The following is a 22,247-nucleotide window of genomic DNA, read 5'->3' as shown; positions in this document are numbered from 1 at the left end:
ATGGATGGATCAAGGGCTGGACAGGGAAATAGCTGAGTGGAAGAGAAAGGGATGGACAGAGGGACAGACAGGGATAGAAAAAGGGCTTTAGGTCAGGATGGGGAAGGGTCAGTGGCCGGCTGTCCGGACAGACGGACAGCGCACGGCTGCCTTGGCCGTGGCCCCTTTAAGCGCCCCCCCGCGGGCGGCGATGGTACGCGCCGGCGAGGCCGCGCCGCGCGGGGGACAATGGGGTGGGGGCGGGCCCACTGTGGGCGCGGGGGGGGGGGGCGGGCAGGAAGTGCCGCGCGGCCGCGCCCCCTCTCGCTCGCCCACCCCCGGCCCGTCGCGGCGGGGCCGCTCTTGAGGCGGCGGCGGGACAGCGATCCCAGCGGCACCGGCACCGGGGCACGGCACCAGAGCAGCACCGGGCACCGGCTGGGTGAGGGCACCAGCGCCGGCGGCTGAGGGAGGCGCGGGTGGCATCGGACGGGGTTGGCGGGGACCGGTCTCGAACCCGGGCTCGGCCGCGAGCGGGGGGCGGCTCGAACGCGAGGCTCCGGTGCAACCCCAGCCCCGAGCCCCCCAGATCCACCCTCAGCCCCGAGCCCGCCACGGGCAGCCTCGCCACGGCCCCCAATTCCGGCCTGAACCCGAGCAGCTCAAATCCAGCCTTAATCCTGACTGCCCAGAGCCAGCCTGAGCCCTGGACCCCAAACCCAAACCCCAAACCCAGCCTAAGCTCCGGACCCCAGACCCAGCCTCAGCCCCGGACCCCAACCCAGCCTCAGCCCCACCCGCCCCTGTGCCCCTCATTCAGCCTCATCCCTGCCCCCCAGCACTCTGCAGGCTCAGCCCCACTCCCAATATCCCCGGTGCCCCTGTCAGACCATGCTCTGTATCTGATTCACCCCCAGCTTCGCTCCTATTGCAACCCTATTGTGTCCTCTCCCAGCATTGCTCTGATCTATCCCAAATCCGCCCGACTACATCCTGATGCTCCCATTATCCGCGTTGCATCCTGATCTCCTAATGTAACCCCTCCAGCCCCCCCTCATTGTATCCCGCCCCCCAGTTCCCCCTCCCTGCACTGCAACCCTGTTGCAGCTTGGTCCCCCATTGTAACCCTACATCCTCCTGTTGTGGCCTGATCCTCCCATTCCCCACAGTGCGACCCTCTGAGCACCCCCAATTGCACCCTGACCCCCTCTGTTCCCCCCTTTGTAAATCCTCCAGCCCCTTATTGCCTCCTGACACTCCCATTTCCCCAACTGCAGCCCCTCCAGCCCCCATTGCATCCCGACCCCCACCTTGCCCCCCATTACAAACCCTGCGCCCCCCATTCCCACCTGATCCCCATCCCCCTTATTATCATCCTCTCCCCTACTCCCCCATTTCTCCCCACCCCAAGTCCCCCCACTTATGCCCTCCCCATCAATCCCCATTCACCCCCTCAAGCCCCCGCTCACTCTCTCACCCTTAACTTCCTCCCACCCCAAACCCTCATTGAGCCTTTCCCCCTACAGCTTTCCCCCCAGCCTCTTCCCACCCCGAGCCCTCTGCTCACCTTCTCACCTTCATCCCAAGGCCTCCACTCACCCTCTCCACCTTCAACCTCCCCCCATCCCTTTTACCTTCCACCTCAAACCCTCTCATTCACCCTTTCCCTATCAACCCAAGGCCTTCACTCACCCTCTCCCCCACAACTGCTTCTACCCCAAGCCCCCCCTTTTACCCCCTCCCCTCATTCATCCTCTCTCCTCCACCCAAAGCCCCCCATTCACCTTGTTCCCCCATGGTCCCCCTCCCCACAATCCCCCATTCACCCTGACCCCATGCCCCTCTCCCCAGCCCCCCCTGACTCTGTGCCCCTCTCCCTGGTCCCTCCTAGCCCTGTGCCCCTCTCCCAGCACCCCTTGAACCTGTGCCCCTCTCCGCAGCCCCCCTAACCCCATGCCCCCTCTCCCTGGTCCCCCCCTGACCCTGTGCTGTTGTGCCCAGCTCCTCCTAACCCCGTGCCCCTCTCCCCTGACCCTGTGTGCCCCTCTCCCAGCTCCCCTAACCCCAGCCGCCCTCCCATCACCCCTGACCCCATGCCCCTCTCCCCTAACCCCGTGTGCCCCTCTCCCAACACCCCCCGACCCTGTGTGCCCCTCTTCCCAGCCCCCCTGACCCCATGCCCCTCTCCCCTAACCCTGTGCCCCTCTCCCCAGCCCCTCTAACCCCGTGCCCCTCTAGTCTCACCCTGTGTACCCCTCTCCCAGCACCCACTAACCTCACGCCCCTTACCCCGTACCCCTCTCCCCAGCCTCCCTGGCACCCCCCTGACCCCATTTACCCTCTCCCCCAGCCCCAGCAGCCATGGCCTGCAGCCTCAAGGACGAGCTGCTGTGCTCCATCTGCCTGAGCATCTACCAGGACCCGGTGGGGCTGGGCTGCGAGCACTACTTCTGCCGCCGCTGCATCACGGAGCACTGGGTGCGCCAGGAGCCGCAGGGCACGCGCGACTGCCCCGAGTGCCGCCGCACCTTCCCCGAGCCCACGCTGGCGCCCAGCCTCAAGCTGGCCAACATCGTGGAGCGCTACAGCGCCTTCCCCCTGGACGCCATCCTGGGCGCCCAGCGCAGCCCCTTCCCCTGCAAGGACCACGAGAAGGTGAAGCTCTTCTGCCTCACCGACCGCGCCGTGGTTTGCTTCTTCTGCGACGAGCCGGCCGTGCACGAGCAGCACCAGGTCACCAACGTGGATGACGCCTTCGAGGAGCTGCAGGTGGGTCCCTGGCACAGGCATCCTTTGTGGAAAATCCTTTCCTTAGGGTTTGTCCTGCTGAGAAGCTGAGAGGGCTCAGGAACCAAATGTAAACAATGGTTATCTGCTGCTGTGGAATGCAACAGGTGCATTTGTGATTGGCCCATGCTGGTTGTTTCTAATTAATGGCGAATCGCAGCCCAGCCTTTGTTATGATTCTTTCCTGTTCTATTCTTAGCCAGCCTTCTGATGAAATCCTTTCTCCTATTCTTTTAGTACAGTTTTAATATAATATATATCATAAAATAATAAATCAAGCCTTCTGAAACATGGAGTCAGATCCTCGTCTCTTCCCTCATCCTCAGACCCCTGTGAACACAGTCACAGGTCCCTGTGGGGTTCCTTGGGGCTGCTATGTCCACCTGGTCCCTCTCACATCCGTGGTTGTGCCCTTCCCTTTTGTCCCTGTGCCCATCCTGAGCCCATGGGCATCCGTCTTGTGGCTTCCTCCCATGTGCCTGTCCCTGCACCCCTTCTTCTGTCCTTGCACCCCTTCTTCCATCCCTGCACTCCCTCTTTTCCCTATCAGGGGCAGCCCCGTGCCTTCTTTCTGTATGTCTATCTGTCCCTGCACCCCATCTGTCACCTTTAGGGTCACAGCACTGTGAGTGCTCTGAGGGTGACAGGGACAGCCCCAGCACCAGGACTGCTGCTCCCACTGCCTGCCCTGAAACCCCACATGGTCCCTGGGGTCCCCTCCAGGCTGGTGTCATTCTGTGAGGCCACTGCTCCTGTCCCTGCTCCTGCCAGACACTCATTATGGAAGCAGAGGCTTCTTCCTGTGGCTTCTTCCAGTCCCTCTGTCCCTGTACTGCTTTTCCTTCTCAGGGTCAGCCCTGTGCCCACGTCCTGTCATTCTGTCTGTCCCTGCAACCCTCCTGTCCCTGTGGGGGTCATCCTTGCGCTGTTTTCCTGTCTGTCCCTGTGTCCCTGCACCAATTATTTTCTTGTCAGGGTCAGTCCCATGCATTTCCCCATCAGTCTGTCTGTGCACCTCTCCTGTCTCCATGGGGGTCACTCCTGTGACTTCCTCCTGCCCACGTGTCCCTGAGCCCTGTATTTCCCTGTATTCCTTCTTTTCCCCATTGGGGTCAGTGCCACGGCTCCCTTCTGTCTGTCTGTCTGTCTGTCTGTCTGTCACTCCCTCCTCCTCTCCTCACTGGGATCAGCTCCATGCATTCCTCCAGTCTGTCTGTTCCCTCAGTCCTTTTGTCTGTGTTGGGGCCAGCCCCATCCATCCATCCATCCATCCATCCATCCATCCATCCATCCATCCATCCATCCATCCATCATCCATCCATCATCCATCCATCCATCCATCCATCATCCATCCATCCATCCATCCATCATCCATCCATCCATCATCCATCCATCCATCCATCCATCCATCCATCCATTCATCATCCATCCATCATCCCTCCATCCATCCCTCCATCAATCCATCCATCCATCCCTCCATCCATCATCCATCCATCCATCCATCCATCCATCCATCCATCCATCCATCCATCATCCATCCATCATCCCTCCATCCCTCCATCCATCCCTCCATCCATCCATCCATCCATCCATCCATCCATCCATCCATCCATCCATCCCTCCATCCCTCCATCCATCCCTCCATCCATCCATCCATCCATCCATCCCTCCATCCATCCCTCCATCCATCCCTCCATCCATCATCCATCCATCCATCCATCCATCCATCCATCCATCCATCCATCCATCCCTCCATCCATCCCTCCATCCATCCCTCCATCCATCCATCCATCCATCCATCCATCATCCATCCATCCATCCATCCATCCATCCATCCATCCATCCATCCATCCATCCCTCCATCCATCCATCCCTCCATCCATCATCCATCCATCCATCCATCCATCCATCCCTCCATCCATCCATCCATCCATCCATCCATCCATCCATCCCTCCATCCATCATCCATCCATCCATCCATCCATCCATCCATCCATCATCCATCCATCCATCCCTCCATCCATCCATCCATCCATCCATCCATCCATCCATCCATCCATCCATCCATTCATCCCTCCATCCCTCCACACTGCTCCACACGTTATCCCCCTGGGATCCCCCTTCTCCATCCCCACTGGGAATCTTTGGGAACCCCCAAATCCCCCCATGGCTGAGCTGTCCCCCAATCCAGGACCTTCCAATCCAGGACCTGTCACCCCCACCCCAGGCAGGACCCTCATCCCACAGAGGCCACCCATAACCTGGCCATCCCACAGCCCCATAACCCCATGGCTGGTTTGGGTGGGAGAGCTCCCTGTGGGATCCCTTTTTTGCCCCAAATCACCAATTTCTGGGTTTTCCCTCCTGTCCCCAGCGGGAGCTGAAGGAGCAGCTCCAGGGGCTGCAGGAGAGCGAGCGTGGCCACACAGAAGCCCTGCAGCTCCTCAAGAAGCAGCTGGCTGAGACCAAGGTATGTGTGAGGACACCACTGTCACCCCTGGGGACCCCCTCTTTTACCCCCAGCCCTTCACAGCCCCCCAAAGCAGAATTGGGGTCAACCTCATTGCCACCCCAATGACACCCCAACCCTGACCCTCACCAGCCTGCTTTTGGAGCTTCCAAACACTCCAAACTGGACAATTTCCTGGATTTCCACCATTTTTTCCTTCTGTGGTCCCCCAATGGGGCTGCTCATCCATCTGTAATTTCATGCAGGCCTGCTTTGATTTATCTTTTTAATTAATTTAATTAATTATCTCTTCACTCAGGGGTTCAATGTCCAGTGATGTTCAATTTTCTCCCCGTCCCCACCAGCAAGTGAGGTGGGGCTTTTTAGGTTTTTGGGGTTTTTTTTAGTTTTGGTTTCCTGTTTTTTTTTTTTTGTTTTTTTTTTTTAAGGGGGTTTTAAGGTGTAATTTGAGGAATTTTAGAGGATTTTAGGGGTTTTTTTTTAGGGTTCCTAAAAGATCTCTTTAAAGGTTCTTTAAGAATTCTTTTAAGACCTCCATAAATTTTTGTGAGTTTTTTTTCAGGGTTCTTTTGGAGATTGTTTTAAGGTTCTTTGGAAGGTTCTTGTAGGGTTCTTTTAGGTTTCTTGGGAAGATTCCTTAAGGTGCTTTTTTAGGATCTTTGGGAGGTTCTTTTAGGTTCTTCAGAAGGTTCTTTTAGGGTTACTTTAGGGTTCTTGGGGGGTTCTTTGTAAGTTTTTTTTTTGAGAAGTTTCTTCTAAGGTTCTTTTAGGTTTTTTTGGGGAGGTTCTCCTAGGGTTCTTTTAGGGTTTTTTTTTGGGAGATTCTCCTAGGGTTCTTTTATGGTTTTTTTTAGGGAGGTTTTCCTAGGGTTCTTTTAGTTTTTTTGGGGAGGTTCTCCTAGGCTTCTTTGTAAGGTTTTTTTGGGGAGGTTCTTTTAGGATTCTTTTGGGTTTCTTTGAGGAGGTTCTCCTAGGGTTCTTTTAGGTTTTTTGGGGAGGTTCTTGTAGGATTCTTTTAGGTTTTTTTGGGGAGATTCTCCTAGGCTTCTTTGTAAGGCTTTTTTGGGGAGGTTCTTTTAGGATTCTTTTAGGTTTCTTTGAGGAGGTTCTCCTAGGGTTCTTTTAGGTTTTTTGGGGAGGCTCTCCTCAGGTTCTTTTAGGTTTTTTGGGAGGTTCTCCTAGGGTTCTTTTAGGATTTTTTTGAGGAGGTTGTCCTAGGGTTCTATTAGGTTTTTTTAGGGAAGTTCTCCTAGGTTTTTTTTTGGAGAGGTTCTCCTAGAGTTCTTTGAGGTTTTTTGGGGAGGTTCTCCTAGGGTTCTTTTAGGTTTTTTTGGGGAGGCTCTCCTAGGGTTCTTTTAGGTTTTTTTGGGGAGGCTCTCCTAGGCTTTTTGGAAACCTCTTTGGCTAGTTCTTCCAACATCCTTTCAGTCCATTCAGTCTTTAAGGACACACAACCAAACCCACCTTTGCATGATCCAATACCCTTGTAGACATTCACTTGGGTGATTAAGGGACCTCCTGGCTTGACCAGCCGATCTTTGTGCACCCCTAACCCCCTTTGCACCCCAAGTCCTCAGCCAAGAGCCTGCGGGGGACCATCGGGGAGGCGTTTGAGCGGCTGCACCGGCTGCTGCGCGAGCGGCAGAAGGCCATGCTGGAGGAGCTGGAGGCCGACACGGCGCGCACGCTCAGCGACATTGAGCACAAGATCCAGCGCTACAGCCAGCAGCTGCGCAAGGTCCAGGAGGGCACCCAGATCCTGCAGGAGCGCCTGGCCGAGGCCGACAAACACGTCTTCCTGGCCGGGGTGGCGTCCCTCTCCGAGAGGTGGGTGGTGGTGAGGGGGTGGCGGTGTCACCCGTGTCACCCCTGCCTCGGTAGCGTGTGTTTTTATTGGAATTAATACCAGTATGGCCAGGTGGAACGTGCCTGGGCTCGTCTGGCCCTTGCTGCTCGACCAAAGGTGGAAACTGTGGTGGTTTCACCTCAGAGACACCTTTGGCTAAGCTGGATGTGTAGTGTTTCACCTCAGAGACACTTTTGGCTAAGCTGGATGTGTAGTGTTTCACCTCAGAGATGTCTTTGGCCAGCTGGATGTGTGGTGTTTCACCTCAGAGACACCTTTGGCTAAGCTGGATGTGTGGTGTTTCACCTCAGAGACACCTTTGGCTAAGCTGGATGTGTAGTGTTTCACCTCAGAAACATCTCTGGCCAGCTGGATGTGTGGTGGTTTCACCTCAGAGACACCTTTGGCTAAGCTGGATGTGTAGTGTTTCACCTCAGAGATGCCTTTGGCTAGCTGGGTGTGTGGTGTTTCACCTCAGAGACACCTTTGGCTGGCTGGGTGTGTGGTGTTTTCACCTCAGTGACACCTTTGGCTAGCTGGGTGTGTGGTGTTTCACCCCAGAGACACCTTTGGCTGGCTGGATGTGTGGTGTTTCACCTCAGAGACACTTTTGGCTAAGCTGGATGTGTGGTGGTTTCACCCCAGAAACATCTTTGGCTGGCTGGATGTGTGGTGGTTTCACTTCAGAGACACCTTTGGCTAGCTGGCTATTGCAGCTGGGCACCTGGGACAAGTCCAGGCATGCAGGAGCTCTGGTGGTGGTGGGATGGAGCTTTTCCCCATGACAGGGTCTGGTCCTCAGGTTTACCTCTGGTGGAGAAGCTTTAAGGCGATGGTGAAGGAAAGGAGTCGGTTCTGATGGAGGGTTTGGATGCAGAGCTTTATTCTGGCCCACAGGCCTCTGAATGCAGCACCAGCTCCAACAGAACTCCCTGAGCCCGTGGTTGCTGTTCCTTTGAACCCTGGGGAGAGGGGCAGGGAAGGGGTAGGGAGCCACCAACCAGGTAAGGGGGGCGAGTCTCAGGGGACAAATGACACCTGGATGGCCCAATGTCCCCCAGGGCTGAAAGGCATCTTTTGAACTCTGCCAATCCCTTCTGGAATGCCAGGATTGACAGACAGCACTCAGCAGGGGCAAGGGAGGGGGAAAGGAGAGGTGATTGGCCCCTGGGGAAGGATTGGGAAACTGAGGCAAGCTCTGACATCACACAGCAATGTTCTTCTCCACAGGCTGAAGGGGAAGATCCACGAGACCAACCTGACCTATGAGGACTTCCCCACCTCCAAGTACATGGGCCCACTGCAGTACACCATCTGGAAATCCCTCTTCCAGGACATCCATCCTGGTGAGGACATGGGGATGGGGGAGTGGAAAGGGATGGGGAGGTCACCGGGGACAGGAACACACCAGTGAGGGATGGGGAAGGGGACATCACATGTCACTGACAGGGCATGGGGACATTGCTGCTGAGGGTCTGGGGTGTCAGTGATGAGGAGCAGGGACACACCAGTGAGGGACAGGGAACATCACTGAGGAGCTGGGGTTGTTCAGCCTGGACAAGAGGCTTAGAGGTGACCTTATTGCTCTCTACAATTCCTGAAGGGAGGTTTGGGTTTTTTGGGGAGGTTCTTCCAAGACTCTTTGGAAAGCTCTTTGGGTAGTTCTTCTAGGATCCTTTCAGTCCATTCCTGAAGGGAGGTTGCAGACAGGTGGGGTTGGTCTCTTCCACCAGGCAGCACTGACAGAACCAGAGTCTTGAGCTACATCAGGGAAGGTACAGGTTGGATATTAGGAAAAAATTTTCACCAAAAGAATAATAAGAGCACTGGAATGCTCTTCCCAGGGAGGGGTAGAATCACCATCTCTGGATGTGCTTAAAAAGCCTGGACATGGCACTTGGTGCTATAGTCTGGTTGAGGTGTTAGGGCACAGGTTGGACTCGATGATCTTGGAGGTCTCTTCCAACCTCATCATTGTGTGATTCTGAGACAAGGGATGAGCATGAGGACAGGACACCCCAGTGAGGGATGGGGAAGGGAATACCACCTGGGAGGGAATGGGATGTCACTGACAAGGGATGGAGACGAGGGTTAGTGCAGCCCTTGCAGCATTGCTGCCAAGGGTCTGGGACATCAGTGATGAGCAGGGACACACCAGTCAGGGACAGGGGACATCACTGACAAGGGATGGGGACATTGCTGCCAAGGGTCTGGGATATCAGTGATGAAGAGCAGGGACGTAGCAGTGAGGGACAGGGGACATCACTGACAAGGGATGAGCATGAAGATGGAACACCTCAGTGAGGGATGGGGAAGGGGACGTCACCTGGGAGGGAATGGGATGTCACTGACAAGGGATGGGGACATTGCTGCCAGGGATCTGGGACATCAGTGATGAGCAGCAGACACACAGCAGTGAGGGACAGGGGACATCAGTGAGGACAGTACACCCCAGTGAAGGATGAAGAAGGGGACATCACCTGAGAGGGAACAGGATGTCATTGACAAGGGATGGGGACATTGCTGCCAGGGGTCTGGGACATCAGTGATGAGGAGCAGGGATGGGAAACATCACTGACAAAGGATGGGGACATTGCTCCAAAGGGTCTGGGACATCAGTGATGAGGAGCAGGGACGGGAAACATCACTGACAAGGGATGGGGACATTGCTCCAAAGGGTCTGGGACATCAGTGATGAGGAGCAGGGATGGGAAACATCACTGACAAGGGATGGGGACATTGCTCCAAAGGGTCTGGGACATCAGTGATGAGGAGCAGGGATGGGAAACATCACTGACAAGGGATGGGGACATTGCTCCAAAGGGTCTGGGACATCAGTGATGAGGAGCAGGGATGGGAAACATCACTGACAAGGGATGGGGACATTGCTCCAAAGGGTCTGGGACATCAGTGATGAGGAGCAGGGACGGGAAACATCATTGACAAGGGATGGGGACGTTGCTCCAAAGGGTCTGGAACATCAGTGATGAGGAACAGGGATGGGAAACATCACTGACAAAGGATGGGGACATTGCTCCAAAGGGTCTGGAACATCAGTGATGAGGAGCAGGGATGGGAAACATCACTGACAAAGGATGGGGACATTGCTCCAAAGGGTCTGGGACATCAGTGATGAGGAGCAGGGATGGGGAACATCACTGACAAGGGATGAGCATGAGGACAGAACACCCCAGTGAGGGATGAGCACAAGACCACCCTGGTGACCTCCCCGTGCCGCTCGTCACCCCGGTGGCACCTGGGCTGTCTCCAGGGCTGCACTAACCCTCGTTCCCCCCCCGTCCCTGCTGTGGCAGTGCCAGCAGCGCTGACCCTGGACCCTGGCACTGCCCACCACCGCCTCATCCTGTCGGACGACTGCACCATCGTGGCCTACGGCAACCTGCACCCGCAGCCGCTGCAGGACTCGCCGCGCCGCTTCGACGTCGAGGTGTCGGTGCTGGGCGCCGAGGCCTTCGGGGCCGGCGTGCACTACTGGGAGGTGGTGGTGTCCGAAAAAACCCAGTGGATGATCGGCCTGGCCCACGAGGCCGTCACCCGCAAGGGCAGCATCCAGATCCAGCCCAGCCGCGGCTTCTACTGCATCGTGATGCACGACGGGAACCAGTACAGCGCCTGCACCGAGCCCTGGACGCGGCTCAACGTCAAGGGCAAGCTGGAGAAGGTGGGCGTCTTCCTGGACTACGACAAGGGGCTGCTCATCTTCTACAACGCCGACGACATGTCCTGGCTCTACACCTTCAGGGAGAGGTTTCCCGGCAAGCTGTGCTCCTATTTCAGCCCTGGCCAGAGCCACGCCAACGGCAAGAACGTGCAGCCGCTGCGGATCAACACCGTCCGTATCTAGGGGGGGTTTTGGGGTGTCCCCCCCGGCCCTGGCGGGTGTTCCCCCACTCCAGGAACTGGTGCCGGTGCTGGGCAGGGTCTGGCGTTGCGCCTGCTGCTCTCGGTCCTGTGCTTCCAGGGGATCCCAGTGCGGGGGGCTGGGATCGGCAATAAAGGATTTGGAGAGAAGGGGCTGGGTGGTGGAGAGCCCCAGGGTGGGGGGGCTGGGCTGGGGGCACCGTGGGGTGACATGGCAGGGGTGTGTCACCGTGCTGGGGTGCCACACTGTGCTGGGGGCATTGTGGCACTGTGCCATGGCAGGGGTGTGTCACCATGCTGGGGGTGCCACACTGTGCTGGGGGCATTGTGGCACTGTGCCATGGCAGGGGTGTGTCACCATGCTAGGGGTGCCACACTGTGCTGGGGACATTGTGCCCTGCTCTGTGCCATGGCAGGGGTGTGTCACCATGCTGGGGGTGCCACACTGTGCTGGGGACATTGTGGCACTGTGCCATGGCAGGGGTGTGTCACCATCATGGGGGTGCCACACTGTGCTGGGGGCATTGTGGCTGGCTCTGTGCCATGGCAGGGGTCTGTCACCATCATGGGGGTGCCACACTGTGCTGGGACATTGTGCCCTGCTCTGTGCCATGGCAGGGGTCTGTCACCATCATGGGGGTGCCATGGGTGTCACACCCATGTGTCAGGGATCACCATGCCGTGGGACATGTACTGTGACACACGTGCCACATGTACAGCCCTGTGCTCTGCTGTGCCATGCCATGCCATGCGTGCTGTGCTGTGCCAGGCTGTGCCAGGCTGTGCCAGCCCTGGCAGGGCTCTCTGTGTACTGCAATGTCCAGGGGCTGTGTGGGAGCTGGGCTGTGCAGGCTGGGCTGTACAGAGGGGCTGATCTGTGGGCAGTGGGCTGCACACAGCGGGTGCTCTGTGATGTTTTGGGGGGTCTCTGTAGGGTGTATGGGGTTTTGTGTAGGGGCTGGGCTGTCATATATGGGTGTGGTGTATGGAGGCAGCTGTGTGGGGTGGTAACGGGGTGGGCTGTACAGTGGGGTGACAGAAGGGGCTGATCTTTAGGGCCAGGACTGTGGTGTAATAGGGGAGATGTGTGGCTGTGCAGGGCATGGGCTGTATATGGAGGGATGGGGGTGTATAGGGGGGGCTGTTTATAGGAACACGGGGCAGGGGGTGATGTGTAGGGGGTGGGGGGGATGTGTAGGGGGTGGCACACACCGGTAAAGGAGCACTGGGATGTGTGTAGGGAGTGTCACACACCAGTAAAGGAGCACTGGGATGTGTGTAGGGAGTGTCACACACCAGTAAAAAGGAGCACTGGGGATGTGTCACACACCAGTAAAGGAGCACTGGAGGGCTGTCACACACCAGTAAAGGACAGCGGGGCACTGGGGGGGTGTCACACACCAGTAAAAAGGAGCATTGGGGAGGGTATCACACACCAGTAAAGGAGCACTGGGGGGGATGTTTAGGGGGTGTCACACACCAGTAAAGGACAGTAGGGGCACTGGGGGATGCACACAACATTAAAGGAGCCCTGGGGCTGTGTCACACACCGGTAAAGGAGCACTGGGGATGTGTCACACACCGGTAAAGGAGCACTGGGGATGTGTCGCACACCAGTGAAGGAGCACTGGGGATGTGTCGCACACCAGTAAAGGACAGTGGGGCACTGGGGATGTGTCACACACCGGTAAAGGAGCACTGGGGGGGATGTTTGGGGGTGTCACACACCGGTAAAGGAGCCCTGGGGATGTGTCACACACCAGTAAAGGAGCACTGGGGATGTGTCGCACACCAGTAAAGGAGCACTGGGGATGTGTCACACACCAGTAAAGGAGCACTGGGGGGGATGTTTGGGGGTGTCACACACCGGTAAAGGAGCCCTGGGGATGTGTCACACACCAGTAAAGGAGCACTGGGGCTGTGTCGCACACCAGTAAAGGACAGTGTGGGGATGTGTCGCACACCAGTAAAGGACAGTGTGGGGATGTGTCGCACACCAGTAAAGGAGCACTGGGGCTGTGTCACACACCAGTAAAGGAGCACTGGGGATGTGTCGCACACCAGTAAAGGACAGTGTGGGGATGTGTCGCACACCAGTAAAGGACAGTGGGGCACACTGGGAGCAGTTCCCTTCCCCGCCCGCCAGGCGGCGCTGCGGGGCCCGGCCCGTGCTCTCCGCGCGTGCGCCCAGGGTGGGCAATCGAGCACCGAAAAGCGGAAGGGGTGCCCTGCCATCTTGCCCCGGGCACAGCCCCTCCGGTACCGGGGAACGCGGGGGGGGGGCACCGGGGGAACGAGGGGGCACCGGGGGCTGAGGGAGCGAGGGGCGTGACGGGCTCGGCTGCGGCAGCGACGGGGCACCGGGGCCTTGGAGGGGGCTGAGGCGTCCCTGTGGGCCTGGGAAGGAGCTTGTTGGGTACTGGGGGGGCTGTGGGCACGGGGGGCGCCTTGTGGGGCACTGAGGGTGGGGGGGTTCGGGCGGGTTGTGGTTTATGAGGGGCTGGGGAGACGGAGAGGGCTGTGAGAGGCCTGGGGGCCTTCAGTGGTGTCTGTGGGCGATGGGGTGCAGGGGGCTGTGAGGGGGGACAGGGGGTTTGGGATCGGGGTGTGTGTGAGCTTGGGGGTGCTCTGGGTGTTGTGGGGCGAGGTGTGAGGAGATGGGGCCGCTGAGGGCAATGGGGGGTGACGGGGAGAAGCCTTGGGGGGGCCCTGTGGGGCTCAGCATAACTGTGGGGTGGGCGTGAGGCACCCGAGAGGCTCCGGGTGGGGTTGAGTCTCTCCTGTGAGGCTTAGGATGCATTTGGGGGTCACCTCAGGGTGGATGTGGGGAGTCCCCTTTGGGGGTGCCATTGGGGCACCCCATGCGAGCCTCGGCTGTGTGGGGGTGTCAGGGCCGGGGGGTCCCTGTGGGTGGCTCCGGGACCCCCGGTGACCCCAGCCCGGGCCGCAGCCATGGATCCGGGCGCGGGGGCGCGGAAGGAGCGGCCGAAGCCGCGGGAGCCGGCGGCTCGCCTGGAGAAGGCCAAGCAGAGGTCGGCACAGCAGGAGCTGAAGCAGCGGCAGCGGGCGGAGGTGGGAGCGGGGAATGGGGAGGGACCCGGCCCGAGCCGCGGCCGAGGCCCCTTTGCCATCCTAACCCTTTCCCCACCCCAGATCTACGCCCTGAACCGGGTGATGACGGAGCTGGAGCAGCAGCAGTTCGACTCCTTCTGCAAGCAGATGCAGGGATCCGGGGAATGACAGCCAGCCCGGCCTCTGCCCTACCCCCCCTTTTCTAATCCCCCGGTATTTATTATCAAATCGCCCTTTTTGTATCAATAAAATCTCTGCTGGTTCTCTGTCTCCCGGCTCCTGCTTGCTCCGGGTGCGAATGGCCTGAGGCCAGAGCAGCTGCAGTGCCGGGTGCCGGCTCCAGGCACGGCCCCACCCCGCCATTCCCTGCTTCAGGGCAGGGTCCTGCCCTCCCTGAGCTGGGGTTAATCCCATGGGGACGCAGCAGGAGCCATTCCCTGCTTCAGGGCAGGGTTCTGCCCTCCCGGAGCCGGGGTTTGTCCCAATGGGATCCAGCAGGAGCCGCATCCCGCAGCTGCTGCAGCCGGCAGAGCCTCCCCGGGGATCCCGAGCGTTCCTGCAGCGCCAGGTTTGACCTTCGCTTCCTTCCTCCGCCCACACCCTCTGCTCCAGCCGCTGCTGTCCGGCGGCCTCCGGCCCTGCAGAGACTTTGGATCGAGTCCTGCTGCCCCCCTTTCCCTGCCCCAGCTGTGTCGCACTGAGAGGGTGAAAATAAACCACGTTTGGGATGTGGTGTTTCCCTGCAGCCACGGGTTAAGTGGTGAATTCTAAGCTGCTCCCAGAGAATCCTGTGTTGGAAACCCTGTGGAAGTTTGATCAGCATCTTCCTCCTCCCAGCCAGGGAGGGCCCTCCTTGTTTTTGGAGTGTGAACCTCCCTTTGTAATTAATTCCTACTGGGCCACAGTGTGAGGGATCCCTAAACTTCAGGTTCCTGTGCAGAGAAGGGCTTGGGGGTCTCTTGTCAGGACAAACTCTAAATTTCCCATTTCCCAAGGATTTGGAGCTCTCTGCTGTTGGGGGGATGGGGTTTCCCTCAATCCCTCCAAAACACAGGGATTTTGGGGCTTCCCTCAATCCCCACGAAGGAAAGGTGTAAAATTTGTGGGGGTTTTGGGGCTTCCCTTGATCCCCACAAAGGAGTGGGATTTTGGGAGTTCCCTCAATCCCCACAAAGAACAGGGATTTTGGGGCTTCTCTCAATCCCCACAAAGGATAGAGATTTTGGGGCTTCCTTTGATCCCCACAAAGAACAGGGATTTTGGGGCTTCCCTCAATCCCCACAAAGGATAGAGATTTTGGGGCTTCCTTTGATCCCCACAAAGAACAGGGATTTTGGGGCTTCCTTTGATGCCCGCAAAGGACAGGGATTTTGGGGCTTCCATCAATCTTCCAAAGGACTGGGATTTTGGGGCTTTCCTCCATCCCCACAAAGGATTGGGATTTTGGGGGTTCCCTCGATCCCCATAAAGGACAGGGATTTTGGGCCTTCCATCAATCCCTGCAGAGGATTGGGATTTTGGGTTTTCCCTCGATCCTCACCAAGGACAGGGATTTTGGGAGTTCCCTCAATCCCCACAAAGGATTGGCGTTTTGGGGCTTCCCTTGATCCCCACAAGGGACAGGGATTTTGGGGCTTCCCATCAATCCTCACAAAGAACAGGGATTTTGGGATTTCCATCAATCCCCACAAAGGATTGGGATTTTGAGGTTTCCCTGCAGCCGAGCCTCTCTTTCTTTACCTTAGCAGCCACTCGGATTCAGCGGGAAGAGTGAAGGGAGGAAGCAGCACCCGAAACAAGGACGAGGATGACGAGGATGAGGATGAGGAAGGCTTTACTAGGCTCTAGGGAGGGCTCAGGCCTTGCAGCTCCAGAGGGCGAAGGGGAAGACGATGTAGGACGTGGCCCAGGCCAGGCAATAAACCGCAGCCACCGCCGTCGGCGCCAGCAGCACGGCCGCCACCCCTGTGAGCAGGACAATCCTTGGCCATCCGCTCTCCCTGCCCTTTCACCCCCCATCCCCAGAGCTCATCCCCGTCCTTACCTCCAGCATAAACCAGTTTCTTCCAGAGCTGTGACTCCAGCACCCTGTCGTGGGGGTAGCAGCCGCAGTCGGCCATGAACAGGGTCATGGCGGTGGCGGCCACGCGCAGCAGGGCCACGTGTCCCCCGGTCAGCAGGAAGGTGCTGGCCAGCAGCGCCGAGGCGTAGGGGCACGGCAGCCCTCGGTAGGTGAAGGGGATCCCTGGGGGGGCGGCAGCACTTCAGTGTTGTTGTGGTTTTTATACTTTGTAATGCTCTGTAATAGTTTTGGTTTTGTATCCCCGTGTTTTTCCCAAGTGGTTTACCCCACATTGTAGCCCTTCCTTTTACCTGTGTAATCCCTTTCCTTTGCTGAGATCATCCCCAAATCCCCACCCTGGCTCTCCATCAATCCCTCAGCATCCCATCCCATCCCCTCCATCCAGAACTTTCAGTCCAGGATGTTGAGTGATTATCCAGAGACCAGGAGTCAATCCCCAAGTGTTTCTCCATAGGCTGTCCTAATTATCCATTTCCCAGTATCCATTCCTTAATTTTTCTTATTGGTCAGTAAAATGTTATCTATAGTAAATTTCTTGTTGGTTAGCAAAAAGTTATCTACTTTAGCTTTCCACCTCCCTTTAAATGTAATTTTGGCACCTCTCTAAGGCTCTCAGCAGGAGCCCCCTAAGGTGTAGGGGCTCCTTTGGATTAACCCCTGCTAAGAGTCAGTCTACCCCTTCATCTTCATGTTCCAGCATCTCTTGAGCTGCAGGTGATCAGCCTGGCTGCCTTTGGTACCTCCAGGGATCAGCCTGGCTGTCCTTCTGTCCTTCTGTACCCCCAGGGATCAGCCTGGCTGTCCTTCTGTCCTTCTGTACCCCCAGGTTCAGCCTGGCTGTCCTTCTGTCCTTCTGTACCCCCAGGTTCAGCCTGGCTACCTTTGGTACCCCCAGGTTCAGCCTGCCTGCCTTTGGTACCCCCAGATCTGGCCGGGGTCCCCTCAGTGGCACTCAGAGGGACTCAGTGGCACTCAGACAAACCAGAACACAATGTGGGGGCTCACAGCCCAATCCCCCCCCCCCTTTTAGGGGCTCACTCACCGCTGGAGAAGAAGCAGAGGCGGGCAAACACAGCCAGCACATAGGCCAGGCTCAGCAGCCCGCCCAGCACGCCCTGGGGCTGCAGCAGCAGCGCCGTGCCCAGCCCGAACGTGGTGAAATCAGCAAAATCATCCAGCTTGGCACCTGTGGGGGCAGCGAGGGGCAGTGCCAGGTGGGCACCGGGCACAGGGGACGCCCATGGGGTCAGCCCTGGCCCAGGGGGGATGCACTCACCCAGTGCAGAGCAGGCGTCGAGCTGCCGGGCCACGGCGCCATCGGCCAGATCCAGCAGGAAACCCAGGAGCAGCAGCCAGCAGGAGTACTGGTATTGCCTAAGGAGGGACACCCCACTTCTCACACCCTGCTCCCCTCTTTTTCACCCCATTTCCCCCTTGTTTGCCCCATCGTTGAGGGTGGAGGTAAGCCCAGCCAGCAGGTTGGCCACAGAGAGAGCAAAACTGGGGTGATTTCCACTTTTCATCCTATCTTTGCCCTATTTGCCCTTTTTTTTTCCAGCAGAAGCAGGGTGATCCCCACTTTTCAACCTGCATTTTCTTCTTTTCCCCCCCCATTTCCCCTTTTCTGCCCTGCCCTCTTATTTTGGATGGAGGAGAACCTGACCTCTGAGGTTGGCCATAGAGGGAGCAGATCCAGGGTGACCCCCACTTCCCACCTCTTTTTCACCACATTTACACCTTTTTCACCATATTTCCTCCTTTTTCATCACATTTCCCCCATTTCCCAGAAAAACTGGGGTAATCCCCACTTCTCAACCCTCTTTTTCACCCCTTTTCCGCCCATTTCCTCCATTTTCCCCCCTCATCCTTTGATGCTGCAGAGGCCAAAGGTGAGGAGAGAGCCAAACCACAGTGTCCCCCACTTTGCATCCCCTTTTCCCCCATTCCCTTGTTTTTCCAGCAAAACCAGACTGGCTTTCACTTTTCTACCCAATTTTCACCCTATTTCCATCTTTTCTCCCCCCCTTTCCAGCAAACCAGGGCAAACTGCACTTTTCTACCCGATTTTCACCCTATTTCCATATTTCCTCTCCCCTTTCCCCCTTCTTCTAGCAAACCAGGGCAAACCACACTATTCTACCCGATTTTCACCCTATTTCCATCTTTCCTCCCTCTCTTTCCCCCTTTTTCCAGGCTGGCCCCCACTTTTCTACCCAATTTTCACCCTATTTCCATCTTTCCAGCAAACCAGGACAAACCACACTTTTCTACCCGATTTTCACCCTATTTCCATCTTTCCTCTCCCCTTTCCCCCTTTTTCCCAGCAAACCAGGACAAACCACACTATTCTACCATCTTTGCCCTCTCATTTCCCCCTTTCGCAGAAAAACCAAGCTGACCCCCATTTCTGTGCATCTTTTTCACCACATTTCCCATTTTTATCCCATTTTTTTCCCCCACCTATTCAAACTGTGGAGTCAGGAGAGGACCCTGCCCACCCGCTCGGCCACAAGGGGAGCGCATCCCGTGTGACCCCCATTCCCCAGCCCCGATTTTCCCCCCGTTTTTCCCAGTTTTTCCCCACCTGTTGACGCTGCAGAGGATGGAGGAGAGCCCCGCCAGCAGGTTGGCCACGGAGATGCCGTTGGCCGCGTTTTTCCGCAGGAATTCCAGCGCCCGGCCCCGTCCCGCCTGCTCGCTCAGCACCAGCTTCTTGGTGGACTGGAAAATACCTACAAACCCCCCAGCGTGTTCCAAACCACGGAGGGGCTGCAGCCCCCCCCAAAAAAAAAAAAACACAAAACATAGCAGGGTCGGTGCAGGGGTTCCCCCTCCTCAAACCAAAATCCCCCAAAATCTCTTTAGGAAAGCAGCAGGGGATTGATTCGTGCAAGCTCTGCTGCTGAGCTCCCCACCGGCGGCCAAAAAATTGGAATAAAAGAGGCCAACAAAAAAAAAAAAAAAAAAGCAAAGAAACGAATAAAAGAACCGTAAAAATATAATAAAATAAAGACGAAATTAAGCCAAACCCAAGCTTAGACTAAAAGCCAACCCCGGTTTAAGCTCTATGGATCTTATATACCTATCGGGCTAAGCTTTAGGGAAAGAATTTAAGGGTCCTGTCCTTTGCCCCCCGCCTTTGCCGTGTCCCAAAGCCAGGCAGATCCTTCATCTGAAAGAAAACAGCACGTCAGAGCAAGACAAACCCCCCCGAGCGCCCTCAGAGCCCCCCCAGCGCCGCTCCATCGCCGGAACGCCACCAGAAACAGCTCCCCAGGTGGGAGAAGCCAGGAAAAGCCGCGGCAGAGGAGCCCAGGAGGTGCCGGGGGTCGGCGGCTCCGAGCCGGGAGCGACCTTTGGACACCGCGCCCGGAGCCGGGCTGAGCCCGGGCTGAGCCGGGAAAATCCCCCCGCATTCCCGCACGGCCGCCGCGGGTCTCCGGGGCCGCGCTCCCCGCCTTTATCCTTCAATTCGGGGTGAGTTTGGGGATGTCGGAGAGTGGAATTTTAGGGATTTGCCGTCCCTTTCCCATTGCCGAGGCGCCGGGAATGTTCCGGAGCTGCGGCAGCACCGGCTCCAGGCACCTGCGAGCGTCACAAAGCCGGGCACGGCCGGGGCCCCCCAGCTCGCCCGATCCTGGCGTTTGTCACCCCAAAACCTCCGTGCTGGGATGGGAGGGAATTCCTTAACCCTGCGCCGCTCCCGCTGCTTTTATCACTGCTTTAGGTGGGGGAAACAAGGTGATTTTGGTTCTTCCCAGGTGCGTTAGGAGGCGCAAGGAAAAGGGGTTCAGCCACCACAAATTCAAAGTCAACCTATTTTTGGGGGGGCTATGCGTGTATTTTACAATTTTCTGCCCCTATAACCCTAATTTTTCTCCTAACCCCTGCCAAGTGATGATTTTTAGGGATGGGGGACACCTCGCCAAGGGGCCGAGCGGCATCCAGGTGACACTTACCGACCGGCGGTGACACCATCCACATGGCGGCGGCGGCTGCGGCAGCGACGACAGTGACGGCCCGGCCCGGGGAAACTGAGGCAGGGGCCGCTCCGTGGGGCTCCGCGCGGTGCCGCGTTATATAAGGAAAAGCCTCTCGGGCTGAGTCACCCGGCGGGGGTGGGTCCGGCCAGAGGCCACGGACACGGACACGGGGGGTTCGCAGCCGCTTGGCACCACCGGCGAGGGAGGAGCTGCCCCGGGGGGCCGGGGGGCCATGCCAGGCTCGCCGTGCCCCTGCCAGCCTCCCAGCGCCCCTGCCAGCCTCCCGGTGCCCACGCCAGGCTCGCAGCGCCGGTGCCAGGCTCGCAGCGCTTGTGCCAAGCCTGCGGCGCCCGTGCCAGGCTCGCAGCGCCCGTGCCAGGCTCGCAGCACCCACAGCGGCAGGACCGGGCTGGCAGCACCCATGGGGCGCTGATAGCACCTGTGTCACACTCGCAGCTCGGGTGTCTCGCTGATAACACCCGTGCCAGGCTCACAGCACCCTTGTCGCTCTGCTGGCACCTCTCACAGCGCCCATTCCAGGCTCACTCCTCGCCTTCTGCGGGTGTGGACCCCCCCGTGCCACACTCACGGCACCTCTGCCAGCTTTGCAGCCCCTTGGGCAGGCTCACGCCACCCACGCCCAGCTCATGGCACCCATCCCACACCCCCAGCACCCATCCCACACCCGCAGCACCCATCCCACACTCCAGCACCCATCCCGCACTCATGCAGCACATGCCAGGCTCTCAGGGCCCATCCCAGGATTGCACCATCCGTGCCAGGCTCACAGCACCCCTGGCAGGCTCACAGCACCCATATCCTGCCCACAGCACCCTTGCCAGGCTCACAGCACCCATGCCACATTCACAACACCCTTGCCAGGCTCACAGCACCCATATCCTGCTCACAGCACCCTTGCCAGGCTCACAGCACCCACACTCACAGCACCCATGCCAGGCTCACAGTGCTCACACCATGCTTTGTACTGCCCATCCCATGCCCACAGCACCCACCCCACACTCACAGCACCCACTCCACAATCACAGCACCCCTGCCAGGCTCACAGCACCCATATCCTGCTAACAGCACCCTGGCAGGCTCACAGCACCCATGCCACACTCACAGCACCCTTGCCAGGCTCACAGCACCCCTGCCAGGCTCACAGTGCTCACACCATGCTTTGTATTGCCCATGCCAGGTTCAAAGCACCCATCCCACACTCACAGCACCCATCCCATGCCCACAGCACCCACGCCAGGTTTACAGCACCCATCCCACACTCGCAGCACCCATGCCATGCTCACAAAACCTCTGCCAAGTGTTCACCACCTGTATTTGTGTCCTGCTTGTAGCACCCATGGCAGCCTCACAGCCCCACACCAGTCCCAAACACCCACACCAGTGCCAGGACACCCACACCAGTGCCAGGACACCCACACCAGTGCCAGGACACCCACACCAGTGCCAGGACACCCACACCAGTGCCATGTCACCCACACCAGTCCCAAACACCCACACCAGTCCCAAACACCCACACCAGTCCCAAACACCTACACCAGTCCCACAACACCCACACCAGTCCCATGTCACCCACACCAGTCCCACAGCCCCACACCAGTCCCACAACACCCACACCAGTCCCACAACACCCACACCAGTCCCACACCAGTCCCAAACACCCACACCAGTCCCAAACACCCACACCAGTCCCACAGCCCCACAGTCCCACAGCCCCACAGCAGCCCCCTGGCACTGCCACACACCTGTCCCTGCACCCACTGCCACCACAGCATGACTGCACCCAAAAGGTGCCACCACCCTGTGCCACCCCACCCCAATTCCCACCAGTGGCACGGGGGTACAGCCGGTGCCCCCCACCCTCACCCCCTGCCCTGGGTCCCCTTTCCCTGTGCCAGGTGACCCCAACTTGTGCAAGGGTGTCACGAGCTGGGGGAGCCGAGCAAAGGGCCGGCGATAGCGAGGGGGCTGCGGGGCGGGCGACACCGCCAGGGCCACCAGCGGGGGAGCAAAGGTCCCCGAGGACACGGTGACAAGGAGCCCATAAAACTTATACAGCCCTGCGGCTGGAATTTTCCACCCAGACCGCGGCGGGAATCGGGGGTGCTGCAGAGCCCCGGGGTGGTT

The 22,247-nt window shown here is 58.1% G+C and overlaps 3 protein-coding genes across 4 annotated transcripts; 2 read left to right on the top strand and 1 right to left on the bottom strand.

Moving 5' to 3' along the window:
* The first annotated feature begins 337 nt into the window (after nt 1-337).
* On the top strand, nt 338-11,114 carry LOC131092597 (E3 ubiquitin-protein ligase TRIM62). The gene is made up of 6 exons (XM_058039378.1): nt 338-421; nt 2,330-2,748; nt 5,141-5,236; nt 6,807-7,063; nt 8,313-8,428; nt 10,397-11,114. The coding sequence occupies exons 2-6, from the start codon at nt 2,341-2,343 to the stop codon at nt 10,945-10,947; spliced, it is 1,428 nt and encodes a 475-aa protein (XP_057895361.1). The 5' UTR covers nt 338-421; nt 2,330-2,340; the 3' UTR covers nt 10,948-11,114.
* Nucleotides 11,115-12,663: 1,549 nt separating this feature from the next.
* SVBP (small vasohibin binding protein) lies at nt 12,664-14,306 on the top strand. Of its 2 annotated transcripts, XM_058039396.1 has the most exons (3): nt 12,664-13,223; nt 13,915-14,036; nt 14,118-14,306. In XM_058039396.1, the coding sequence occupies exons 1-3, from the start codon at nt 13,013-13,015 to the stop codon at nt 14,202-14,204; spliced, it is 420 nt and encodes a 139-aa protein (XP_057895379.1). In that variant the 5' UTR covers nt 12,664-13,012; the 3' UTR covers nt 14,205-14,306. The 2 variants fall into 2 exon arrangements, with proteins under 2 accessions (XP_057895379.1, XP_057895380.1); XM_058039397.1 differs by lacking the exon at nt 12,664-13,223 and having other exon boundaries at nt 13,709-14,036.
* A 1,547-nt stretch (nt 14,307-15,853) lies between these two features.
* On the bottom strand, nt 15,854-20,315 carry TMEM269 (transmembrane protein 269). Its single transcript, XM_058039410.1, has 6 exons — nt 20,079-20,315; nt 18,704-18,851; nt 17,396-17,493; nt 17,162-17,305; nt 16,081-16,281; nt 15,854-16,001 (listed from the first exon to the last, which is right to left on the bottom strand). The coding sequence occupies exons 1-6, from the start codon at nt 20,101-20,103 to the stop codon at nt 15,892-15,894; spliced, it is 726 nt and encodes a 241-aa protein (XP_057895393.1). The 5' UTR covers nt 20,104-20,315; the 3' UTR covers nt 15,854-15,891.
* Between the last annotated feature and the right edge of the window lie 1,932 nt (nt 20,316-22,247).

Source organism: Melospiza georgiana, chromosome 22 (assembly GCF_028018845.1).
Source record: "Melospiza georgiana isolate bMelGeo1 chromosome 22, bMelGeo1.pri, whole genome shotgun sequence".
Classification (NCBI taxonomy): domain Eukaryota; kingdom Metazoa; phylum Chordata; class Aves; order Passeriformes; family Passerellidae; genus Melospiza; species Melospiza georgiana.
This window is presented reverse-complemented; position numbering and strand designations above follow the sequence as displayed.